This window comes from Mustela putorius, unplaced genomic scaffold (genome assembly GCF_011764305.1).
Source record: "Mustela putorius furo isolate JIRA1106 unplaced genomic scaffold, ASM1176430v1.1 tig00003834_pilon_pilon_pilon, whole genome shotgun sequence".
Taxonomy (NCBI): Eukaryota; Metazoa; Chordata; class Mammalia; order Carnivora; family Mustelidae; genus Mustela; species Mustela putorius.
Genome location: NW_025421987.1, coordinates 121,811,568 through 121,824,622, shown reverse-complemented (window position 1 = coordinate 121,824,622; position 13,055 = coordinate 121,811,568). Strand labels below are relative to the sequence as shown.

Here is a 13,055-nt window from a genome sequence, read left to right as displayed (position 1 = left end):
TGAGAAGTACATTTTTGTCTATTTATTTATAGTCAAGGATGGTTTCCTAATGATTTGATGGCACATAAAGGCCAAATAATGTAGTTTTATTTTGGGAACATTTACTATGTGTCTGGTGTATCACACTGTTTAGTAATCACATCTCCCACTTTTATAGATTAGGAAATGAGGCACAGGGAATTAAGAGACTTTCTCAAGATCATAGTCCCCAAGCTTTTTTATTTTTTTTTTCAGAAAAGGATATTTTTTTATTCAAGTAACTGCAAATAGGAAACCAAGATGGGGGGGCCCCAGGCTGGGACAAATAATGGCCACCTCCTCCCCGGCAGAACAGGGGACAGAAGGTAGCCTCTACACCCAACAGTCAATACAGCCCCCCCAACTCTGCTGCAGCATCCTAGGGGCAGGGCCCCACCTTCCCTGGGACTGGGGTGGTCGGTAACTCAGCCTGTGCTGCCCCTAGCCCCTGCCCCTAAGAGTGCCTCGGAGGAGGGGACCGTGGGCAGAACAGGAGGCAATGAGGATGAACATAGCTAATGGTTGGAATACAGATCTGAACCCAAACACTGCCTCTTTGCAGTATATGCCTCTAGCCCCTAAGATCCCTTTTAAGTGATTTGGGAAATTAAATTCCAGTTAAAAAAAATAGTTGGATAATCCTTGATTCAGAGTAAACAGGGGCATAAAATATCTTTTCACCTGGTCAATCCTTCTTCTCTGTTATTCATACTATGGCCCTCAGGAACAATTTCTTTCCATCCAGCTGTGTCAGCAATCACCTTGTTCTTTGTCTATCTCTACGCTGCTAAAAAAAACTCCCTGGCTTGCTGCTCACAAGCCTTCATGAACAATTACCCCCAAATCACATCCATTCTTTCTTAGAAGGTAAGCAAGGTAACTCACATATGGTTTTGGTTGTAGTTCCCATTCTTTTTCACTGTACTTCCTAAGATGTAACCATGATGTCAAAGACTTCTACTTTTTGCTTTTACTATTCCCTTCTCCCAAATTTCTTCCCTATAAAATCTCATCTATTTCTAAGACCCAAATCGAGTGACACCACTTCCGGAAAAAAGGCCTTTTCTTTATTTTGCATTCTGGAAACAATCCTGCTGTTCCCAAAGCACTTTCTTTCATGGTTGTAGCACTATGTTCTTTCTTGTTTTGGAAACATTTATCTACATGTCTTATTTCTAGAAGAGATTACATATTTCTCAATGCTAGCAACTTTGACTTTGCCTCTGCTTTACTATATCCTCAGTTTAGTTAGTTCTTGGTCACTTTTTGTTACATTGGAATTACGGTTTAAGAATTGAGTTCTGGAGCGTCTGGGTGGCTCAGTGGGTTAAGCCTCTGCCTTCAGCTCAGGTCATGATCCCAGAGTTCTGGGATTGAGCCCCGCATCGGACTCTCTGCTCAGCCAGGAGCCTGCTTCTCCTTCTCCCACTCCCCCTGCTTGTGCGCTCATGCGCACGCGCTCTCTCTCTCTCTCTCAAATAAATAAATAAATAAATAAATCTTAAAAAAAAAAAAGTAAAAGGAGTGGGTTCTGTCATGAGCATGTCTAACTTCATGACCAGAGTAACAGAAACACCAATGGTGTTGTTATTGTTTTAAAGATTTGTTTATTTACTTGAGAGAGAGAGAGAGAGCATGTGTGAGTGGGGTGGGGGCAGAGGGAGAGGGAGAGATCCCAAGCCGAATCTGATGTGGGGCTCCATCCCATGACCTGAGATCACGACCTCAGCTGAAATCAAGAGTCAGAAGCTCAACTGACTGAGCCACCCAGGTGCCCCTCTAATGGTGGTTTTTGCCTCAAATTTTCCAACTTTGAAGCTCATGCTGCTAGATCTATTGTGTCTCCTTTCAACACCACTTTCTTGTTAACACCTGGTGGAGTTAACGAAAGTGAATTTAATTGTTTTTCCTTCTTTAACCAATTTTAGAATTTGCAGTTTGTTGTCTGACAAGTTCGCATGGCAAAGCTTTTTGTAAAGTCTTATGTATAAAAATGCATATTTGTAATGCTTGAATTATTCAGAAAGTAGGTGGTTCTAAGAAAAAATGAAAATGTCCTCACTGATATGAAGATCCTAAGGCTCACAAAATTCATTCCTAATTCTATTTGTTAAACCTTAATTCATTTTTAATTTTGGAATAATAAATGTTATTCTGAACATCCTATTCTCCTTTAATAAAAATGTTATTCTGAACATCCTATTCTCCTTTTACATCCAGAAAGAATGTAAGGAGGTTTTTACAAAGATACACAAAGTATGACAGTTCATCATAAATTAAAACCAGGGCCAAAAAAGAAAGAAGAACAAGGGTAAGGTTTGGGGACAAAGTAGAGTGAGACACACAGAGATAGTCATCGAAATATGCAAGTGGGTCACACATTTGGCTCTGAGATTATTTAGCAGTCAATTTGAAAAGGGAAATTTGGGAGTAAGGCTCACTCACCTCAATTTCTGATCTAACAAGATCTGGCCTGTTATTTGCAAATGGACCCAAATGGCCAATTAATTGGTGGCAGAGGAAATTTACTTTATGGTTTAGGCAGAGAACTGCAAAGAACTGAATGTCCTTTATCTGAATCTCTAATGAGCCAAGCCACTTCTCTATTGTTTCCTTGTGTTCCGTGTTCTACTTTCATTCTTTGTCTTGACTGCTCTATCTCTGTGTGCGTTGTTTAATCACATTAGAGCTTGCCATTCTGTGGGACAGTTTCAACAGTGGGACAGAACACTGAAGGGGCAGGGTTGGAGATTTCACCAGACGTTTTCACAAATCTTGAAGTAATCTACCAAGAGTTGGAATTTGGATTTTTTCCCCTATATCCAAAGCCACAGGAAGCTGAGAAATTGGTTTGCAATAAGTAAAAAGGGTAGAAGAAAGAACAAATGAATTCATTATAGACCAAGGGTAGAAGAAAGAACAAATGAATTCATTATAGACCAATTACCTTAAAATAAAAGAGGTTTTGATAAATACTTAGGAAAGAAAAGGCATAAGGCACAGTTCCTGTGTTCTGAAGGATGGAGGTCTAGGAAAGGCACTTTAGCATATGATAAGGCAAGAGAGTCCTGAAGGAATGGTATGGACAGTGGACGTATGGATTTTGACAGGTATAAGGACTCCACTTTTAGCTCAAATCACAGGAAGAAGATGGTCCTTGAAAAATAGGCCAGTTTTCCATCAGTGGAATTGGTGGAAAGGCAATATCAGTGAAGGGAGTAAAATAATCAGATATCTGATGAAAGGAAAAAATCACAAGCATTTAAGAAAAATGGTGCCTAAATGTTTCTATTGGAAGTAGTCATACCTAGAGCTAGATGACATTGTGCAGTGTCTGAAGGCCCATCTACACATTTTTGTTCGATTCTGTAAGCCATAGGGAGTGTTGACATTTGCAATGAGAAATGACACAAACACATTTTTAGGAAAGTCCTTTGCTTCAATCTGTAGTCTCTTTCCACTCTTACTATTCAGGCTGCTCAGGTACCTCTCATTTTTTAGAACACACATAGCTGTCCTCTGTCTTCCCACCCATAAAGTCTGTCTGGAATACTCTGAAATACTTTTGGCATCCTGGTCCGTGGCCCACCCTGTACTTCCTTCTACCACAACAAATCCTTGTTCACTCATCCTGCAGCCTGTTCTCATGGGACTCTGAACGCCTTGAAAGCAGAGGCCATGGCTGTCCTGCTTCCTGTATGCCCAGTGCCTCATCACACTGCTGACAAATGATATGTCTGGAACAGAAGTGTGGAACGGAACGGATGGATGCATCTGGAAAGTGACGAACAATAAATCCGTTTAGCAAAGAGACAGGGGAGAGAGTAAGCATTCATTCAACAGTTTCACCTTTGAGTATATACTGTGTGCCAGGTTCTGAGAGGTGCTAAGGACACAAAGACAGACAGATAGGATGCTGCCCTCAGGGTGGCCATATTCAAAGGGAAGAGGCTGATCTGTAAACTTGGAGTTGTACCAGGTGTGGTAAGTGCTATGAGAGAGGTTAGTGGAGAAATGCTGCCAGGGAGGGAGTGAACCGCTCTGCCAGGAAGGGGCAGGTCCTCACCAGGAGGCTGTTAGAGCTGAGTCCTGAAATGTGATCAGTCTGCAACACATGCCCAGGCATGGAGTGGTCAAACACTAAGGTGGTTTCTGGGACAAATGACCGATTCGATGCCAGAACTTGGGGCACAGTTTTATATTTGACTGACCTATTTGGCTTACTCATGTATGTATTTATGTTATATGAACTTGTGGATTCTTATTTTAGTCCATGGTAGATTTATTATCAAATACTGGATAGAGAATCATTCTAAAACTTAGTGGTTTAAAACAACAATGATCATTTACTCTCTCTCCCATTTTGTGGGTCATGAATTGAGGGCAGTTTACCTGGATAGTTTTGGTTCAGGTTCCGATGGGGTTGCCGATGGGGTTACCGGGGCTGGCAAGTAGGTGCTGTTTGTAGGTGAGAGGCCTCTCCACAGGGTTGTTTGTCCTCACAGCATAGAGTCTGGGGATTCCCCCATAAATCCCTCTACACATGTAAAGAAACAATTTAGTCTTTTCAAATATTGTGCAAAGAGATGACACTGGACTGGAAGACAGGAACAGAACACTGCGAGAGATTTTTCTTACTGGGCAAGGTGGAACGTGAAAAGCAAGGACTGACTCAGGACAGTGTTTCTCATCACTAGAGATACATACACAGATGGTGGAGGTCTGAGCATGTTGGAGAGGGAGGCAGGTTGCTTGGATTTGAATACAAGCTCTGTCCCTTGCTAGCCCTGTGAGCCTTAGGCAAATCACTTAGCCCCTCTCTGCCTTAGTTTTTCTCATCTATAAAATGGTATTCATCTCATAGGGTTGTTAGGAGCATTAATTATATTTAATACTGGCAAAGCACTTAGAACAGTGCCTCGTGTGCAGTGAACTCCGTGTAAGTATTGTCCATGCTGATGGTGGTCATGAGGACGAATGATTGAGTCCTGTGTCTTTTGAATAGGCTTCAAATCCAAGTGCTTGGAAGTCCATCACTTGTGGGAAAGGACAGGACACACTTTAAAATGATCTATGTCAATTTGTGTTATGATATATTTATTACGTCCGAAGTTTCAGATGTTGGGTTGCCCAAAATAATCTGTCAAATGTAGTATGCTTTAAAAGAGCTAAAGCTTAACATGAAGAAATATGTAAGGGGGAGCTCATGTGGATACCCTGATTGTGATTATACCAGGTTGGTGAATGGTATCATACAGATTTCACTGGACCTCCTGCAGTAGATGGTGATGAATGTGGAGACCAATTGGGGAGGCAAGGGAGAAGGCTGTGGATTGGACTCTGAACTCACATTGTTTTCATCTGAAGAGGGCTGGTTGCTTCAAATTTCCTTCTAATAAGTTCATGGTCTTTGCAACTATAGCTGCCAAGTCCGTCTTATCAACTGAGTCTCCATGAGTTGATTCCCAATGCCTATTCTGCCGGCATTGGGAATCAACATTCCCGGCTGCCTATTCTGCTGGCAAAGAGGACGGCTGCAAGCTGCGGCATCTTCCCACCCGTCTTCCCTGAGTGGACTGGGTTATTTTTCTCTCTGCTGGCTACCTTCCCTCTTGTGATCAGTATTCTGGGAGTTGTGGGAATGGCAGGTGGTTTGAAAAACCTTGGACCTGGAAAATCCACTTCCTGTTTGCTAAGTAGTGATGTTTCCTGTGTAACCCCGGAACATTTGCTCATTGCTGTGACTTCATGGCCAGTAGCATTTAGGTTATCACACCCAGGGGTCATCTAATTTGTAGGACACATTTTATTTGGTTAGCAAGTTTATCTGCATGATGAGAATAATCATGAGGATTATTAGAGTATTTATAAAGCACTTGGAAACTATGCCACGCACGTAACGAATGCTTTATAAATACTAACTCACTTAGTTTTCATAATAACTCAGCACATAAGTATTATGTTATTTTATTTTTATTATATATATGTGTGTGATATATATAATATATTATTATTATTATTATTTCCATTCCGATGATGTGGAAACTAATACACAGGGAGATTAGTAACATTTCCAAGATCATGCAGCTACCTACTGGTAGTTTTAAACCCAGGGCATCGGGCCAAGGGTTTGTTCTCTTAGTCAATAAGCCTTACTCTTTTGGGTGCCCGTGGCCTGTTATTTTGTGGTGTTTGTGGACTGTTTGGCCTGCTATACTGAGATAGAAAGGTAGTTTAACAGGATGAAAGATTTATTATTAATGTTTTGAAAATGCAACTGTGCTGGCACATGATGAAGAAAGATTTTTTTTTTTTTTGCTAGCCATTGAACAATGTATTTTTTAATTTTTATTTTGTTTAGAGTTTTTATTTATTTTTTGAAAGACAGAGAGAATGAGAGAGGGGAAAAGGCCAGAGGGAAAACCAGACTTTCCGCGGAGCTGGGAGCCAGATGTGAGACTCAGTCCCAGGACTCTGGGATCATGACCTGAGCAGAAGGCAGTCAGTCGCTTAACCAAGTGAGCCACCCAGGTGCCCAACAATGTCCTTATTATAATGCATCTTTCTATAAGCTGACTGCCTAATGGAAAGTCAGACATACTCTTTTTGGATAGGGAGATAATATCTTTTTGCGGAATTGTGTCAAATATTTGGGTGGATAAGTACAACATATAGTTGCTTTATTTGATAATTATAGTACATAGAATAAAAAAGTAGATCTTTTATTTTTTATATTATGCTCTACTTACCTCCTCTGTAATAATTTCACTAGCTATAGAATATCCTTCATTTGTACTTTGGAAAGAATAAGGTATTTGCACTATGCTCAGCTTTATCACGGTACAAAAAACAATCCTCACGATTATCCTAATTATTGGTGCGTATTGGGAAGTGAAACTATTTTAGTATTGATAACTTAGAATTTATTATGTAAATAATTAAAGTTCATATTGCAAACGGGGACATATAGTTGCTATAGTTAATTTAAGCAAATTTTTTCTTTTTTTTTTAAACAAAATTTTACTTTTGGTGAATTCATGACTTTTATAAATATGATTGACTAGTCAGGATGTTCGGACTCATTAAAAGAGATCGACTTCTCTTTACCTTTATGTCCCCGACACCTGGCAAGCACTGTGTATGGCTAGCAAGTGTTGAAGAATGAATGATGACTTATTCTCAGTTTAGGGTTTCACGCTCTACCGGAGAGTTCTAGCTGGATCTGGAAACTCTATTCTGGTGGCACAGTTGAATCACCCAAGAAGCTTCGAAAACTCCTAAGGCCTGGGCCTGACTGTGTTCAAAGTTCTCATCATGTTGAGCTACCACTATAATCAAGAAAGACTAAAAATACGTAGGTAACTGAAAGGTATGACAGGCAGTGTTACAAGCTATGAAGAGAAATAAAGCAGCCTCAGGTAGCAAGAATAAATGTTTTAAGTCAAAGATGTTTAAATCTTGGGAAACTACATTGGCTTGGCTACCATGGTAATTATTTGTTTGGGAAAAAAACTCATTCCCTTTATTCGGCCTCCATCTACCCCTTTCCCACATTTTGTTACTTTCTTTATTGTTACCCTCATGGGTTCTGTGCTTCTGTTTCCATAGCTTCCAGCCATTAACTTCGATAGTGCCCAAAATAGCATGACGAAGACCGAGCACGCCATCAAGGTGGGTGGACACAGAGCCCGAGGTCAGTGGCACGAGTCCACGGAAGCTGTTGAACTTGAAAATTTTAGGTAAGAATGCAGTATCTCCCTTGTTTTCAGCAGTCTATTCTAATTAGTTCAAAACTTTGTTACAGGAGCTAAACTTTTAAGCTGTCTCAAAATTTATCATAAGGATTCTTAATAATTTTCATTATGCTTAAATCATTTCCAGAATAGTGTGTAAATACAGCTTAATGACTGCAGCCGGAGCTGACCTGGGTGTTTCAGGACACCTTGCTGCCATACCTTTGGCACTTGTTCCACGAGAAAGAAGTTCCAGGTTGTGGACCTGGCCTGGCTAATTCCAGACTTTGTCTTCAGCCTTTGGCCTGTCCATACGCTGCCAGCAGTGAGGAGGCATAAAAGAAGCCATTGCTATGAACAGATGTGGTGGCAAAGGACTGGGATTGTCAAAGCAGCCGAGGTTTTCAGTTAAAGGGATAGCACCTCACCTTTAACATGGAAACCATCAATCCATGTTCCTCTCTCCTGTCACCATTTAGATCTCCTAGAAGTTGCATGTTCTGTGGGCCACTCCCCTTCCAGGAGCTGGTTCTCTCAGTTTTACAATGTGCTGACTTCATTTGGCAATAAGTGCCATGTAAATAATGAATGGCATGAAATACCAAGATGGATATTCTAGAATGATCATTTATTTATTTGGTCTAGACTTTGTCTCCCTGTCATTTTATGACAATGAATTTAATATTCCACAAAATCACATGACGTTATACAGTTTCGATTTAGTGAGGAACACTAAATTCTTCAAAAATTCTTACACAGTCAGTCTACTTGTATCCGGGTACTAAGAATGCATTACAGCCCTCACCTGGCTAAGGTAGGGACACACTGTCCAATGACATCTGAAAGACTGCAAAGGCAGAACAGTTCAAATGGTAAGACCATAGAACTTGCCTTTGAGGTGATACACTCATGTAATTCCAGCCTATTTGGTCTGGATCTTAAACCAGATCTATTTTAATATCCGTAAAAATAGTATAATCGTATATTTTATAACGATGTCACCATTTTGTGCATTATTTCTATCCTCTCCCAGTTTTAAAGTGGACTGTTTGGCAGTATTTGTAACCTCTTTAATTGGCTAATCAGAAGAAAGAAGCTGAAGATAGGATACCTCCAGACTTGGTTAAGCACACATGTACACACACACAGAACATGCACATACACATACACAGCAACTAATCAGCAACCACAACAATAGGAACTTTCACGGTGGAAAGGGTTTAGGCTGTGTTTGATAAATCCCACAAGGAGATATGTATGGTAAGCACTGGTGTTAATAGCTATAGCAGCCAATGGGGTTGTGGGTGCAAAAATGCAGGGAAGAATTGCTTACTGCCTCATGCACAATGTCTAGATAATATGTCCTCATCATCCTTTCTCTTTGTATCCACTTTTACCCCCCTCCAAACAAGTTTAGCTATGAAGTATTTATGAGTATTTATAATTTAGTTAAATGATGAAATTAAGTATATATGCTCAGTTATAATCTTCACTGTAATTATTATTGACTTTCTGGTTCCTTTTTTCTTTAATTATTTCTTTGACAGGCAGAGATCACAAGTAGGCAGAGAGGGAGGCAGAGAGAGAGAAGGAAGCAGGCTCCCCGCTAAGCTGAGAGCCCGATGCAGAGCTCGATCCCCGCACCCTGAGATCATGACCTGAGTGGAAGGCAGAGGCTTGACCCACTGAGCCACCCAGACACCCCTCTAGTTCCTTTTTTAACAGTTGATATGTGCCTTTAGCAATATGTTAAACCCCAAGAATTTTTCAATATCTACATGAATACAGATGGTCTGTGCTTGGGAACTTTGCACTGGGAACTTTGAAGTGGGCTAAAAGATTTCTATTACAAAATGCTTTTCTGTTTGTTCCTTATCAGTATAAACTACAAGAATGAGAGAAACTTCAGCAAACATCCCCAGCATAAACTATTTCAGGAGATCTTTACAGCCTTGGTGAAAAATAGACTCATCTGCAGGTAAGATTCTCCCAGAAAAGACCAACAATTTACCCAAGAATGGCATATCTTATACATCTTATTTCTAGTATATGTTTTGAAGCAGTTTGTGATATTGAGCGCATCATACTTAAAACATAAAAAAGAGGAAATATCAAAAATAGGCATAAATAAATGATAAATCATAAATAAATGATAAAATGGGCAAATGAATAGGCATTGCAGGTTGAGTTCATTAAAATTACTCTGGTTAAGTGTTGCATTTAGCCAGATTTTATGGCATTAAGGTAAAATGGTATGACCCACATTATACTGTTTTTCTTATTATTCTTACTTTGAATTTGGATACTTAGAAGGAGTTTATTGCCAGGGTTCTTATGAAACAGACATTGGGTAACCCCATGGCCAGCATCCTCTTGGTACACTTTTGTGGTTCATACAAGGACTGATTAAATGGGCTGCCCCTGCCTTGACTCTGGGAAAAGGATGAAAGTGTAACCTCCAGTCATGGCCCAATGACAATGTTTCCTCTCAGGATCAAGTCAAATGTTCTCTCCATTGCTCTTCTTTGTCTTAACACAAGAGCAGTGTTGGGACTTTAGAGGAGGATTTGCAAGACCTCTAGACTCTGTCTCACAAACAGGTCTTTCAGTGAACCATTGACTAGTGCTGGATTGCAGTCAGGACTGAATTTTCTATCCGTTTGGGCTTCTTGAAGTGAGAGCTGGTTACAATGCTGCCTGATATGAAGGTGGCCCCTAGCATTATGTCATGGTGGGACCTGGCCTTCTACTCTTCCCTTGAGCCCAGGCTCTCTCCTCAAGCATCAGCTGAAAACATGCCTATAAAGAACCTTGAATCTTCCCCGTTGCTTTGGAACTTGATTGAGATATCTGAATTCTTCCCCAGTGAGATGGGAAAAAATTACTCCTATTCTGGAAGATAGGAGAAATTTAAATAATTTAATGCCTGACCATGTGACTTGGTTCAGTGCAACAACTGACTTTAAGTACAGCAGTATCTCGGTGGAGCCTCTATGATGAATCAGCACTAAATATGCCTGAGTGGTAGTCTTGTGATTTGACCTTTTGAAGGGGGTTATTTAGTATTATGTATGTAAGTATTGGACAGTGGCTGCCAAATACATTGATTTAGTTTAAAGCAATGAAGGATTGGGCCTGCATCTGTTATGCCTTTGTACTTGATTTAGGCAGAGGATTATTAGACTGACTCAGAATACGAAAAGCCTAAAATCTTTGTCATGGTTATGGAATTGGGCCCCTGCTTAGTTCTTGACAATATACTCAAAGATTGTTGAAAGATTAATGAACACTGCTACAAAGGACATGAAGTTGTCCCTGACTGTTTTCTTCTTGAGCTTGAACAGAGTAGGACAATGGTTAGTAGCAGAATAATTATGCCCAAAATGGTATTAGGCAATGATGTTCTTTAATTTGTTTTGAAGAAGACTACCATCAGCTCTTCAGGGGATGTCCAATAGACCATTTATCAGGTCAGTGCTTTGAGGAAGGCAGAGCATTTCCTATATTAAAGATGTGAGAGATGTCACTGTGTCCCCAGCCTGAGGACACTAGAGGCAGAAATTGTTAGGGAAACTAATCGGGCAAGGGTTGCCATCCAACAGTTGAAAAGATCTTAACAATTCTGAAGTTAAGAGATCTCTTGTCAGAACCTTTTCAAATTCTTAGTGATTAATGAGGCTTCTTAGATTGGATGGAATTACTGGCTTGCAACATGAGTAGTCCCTGGAAATCTTCAAACTAGGGAGAGATGATTATAGATCTCTTTGCTTTCATAGTAGGAGAAGGAATTTAGGAATGTTGAACATCAAGGGCATCCTTTTACGTCATCCTCTGACTGCTGACAGATTGTTATGTTCAGTTCTATTCTAAAAGCAGGCTTAGGTCAAAGATGGCTTAAGTGTAAAGGTCTTCTATTGTTTCTCACCCTGTATGACCTTGCTAAGATAGCCAGAATTACCTTTTCTCTTCCTTTTCCACCTATATTTAGAGTTACAGAAGAACTATATCTCGGGGCCTTTTCTGGTATAGCTTCCTATCCTTTTCTTTGCAAATATCAGATTTAGTATTGGCTGGAAAGCTTGGATTCAATTCAGTAATTTAATTTTTGAATATCTACTGTGCATAGAGAAGGGAGGGAATAAAGAATGGGAAAGGAAAAGAGGGTGAAAATACAAAGATGAATAGGACACATGATCCCCTTTCTTCTAGGTACTCAGCAAAACAGTTACCCAGTATCCCAATATAAGGGAAAATATGGTGGATATAAACTCTTTATATTATGACAACTAAATACTAGGGAGGTTGAAGGACTGCGGACTTTGGTTTTTGGTCTGGTTCAGGCTGTAGACAAGATTGGGCATATTCAGGATGCTATGCCATTCAGTCTTACCCTGAAGATACAGCTGATTGGGAATTTTGTCTCATGTGTAGAATGTGAGCCCTTTCAGGTCATCAGTCAGTATGGCTGAGTGATGCTGTTTTCATTCTTGATCTATTTCATTCTCCCCAACAGTAATCTTCCCCTAAACCACACTTCTGGATACCTCCTTTCTGGGTGCATTTCCTAAGATTGACCTGTGATTACTCCCTCGTTCTCAGAAATGAAATCGCCAGGTGGCATCTGAAATGAGACAGGACTTGTTAATCCAGGGTCAGATAAGGTAACACTGTAAGCTGCAAACACCTCATGGTCAATCTCAAAGGGCAAGTGAAAATATCGTGTCTGGAGCTGAGGTTACTTCTGGTTACTCATGGTCGTGAATCTTGATGTGTGGCAGAATATGGAAGAAAATTTTGTATTCTTCCAACTTTCCTTTCTGCCATAAGGTTATTTGTGTGTAGGAGAGTCTACTGTTAGAAAATAAATCCACCCCCCTTCCATTTCATCTGCCTGTCCAGAGAAGTACAAAGAGAGCTTGGTATCCAAGACTAGGTTGTTACGAGGGTGTATAGGGAAGTAAAACTTGTCACAAAATTGACATATCCTCTAATTAACTCCTTATAAAATTGACCTCTACTCAGATATCTCTTCTGTGTATCTGTTCTTCTGAGCTTCCTCTTTGTCAGTCCATTCCTTGCTGACTGTCAGACAATGTGCAGATCCTTTAACACAGTACAAATATAACAATCTATTTGTGAAATGAACTTGAAAATCTGAATATATAGAATATATATATATATATTCTAGATATCTAGAATATATTCCAGATATCTAGAATATATATATTCTATATAGAGAATATATATAGAATTTCCTGAAGATACTAATAGTGATGGTGGTGAAGTGTTGGAACCCAACAAATG

General features: G+C 40.0%; 1 protein-coding gene across 11 annotated transcripts in view; it reads left to right on the top strand.

The window, feature by feature from the left end:
• NEK10 (NIMA related kinase 10) overlaps window positions 1–13,055 on the top strand; it is a 238,958-nt gene that overhangs the window by 18,916 nt on the left and 206,987 nt on the right. For 9 of the 11 annotated variants that reach the window (XR_006609259.1, XM_013057173.2, XM_004754326.3 and 6 more), the window contains 2 exons: window positions 7,627–7,757; window positions 9,631–9,729. Coding sequence is in view for 9 of the 11 variants with exons in the window: in XM_004754326.3 (XP_004754383.1) it covers window positions 7,627–7,757; window positions 9,631–9,729 (230 nt within the window). In the remaining 2 variants the exon portion in view is untranslated. Of the gene's footprint in view, window positions 1–3,467; window positions 3,843–7,626; window positions 7,758–9,630; window positions 9,730–13,055 lie in introns of those variants that run through there. The other 2 variants (XM_045088982.1, XM_045088984.1) reach the window with 2 other exon arrangements.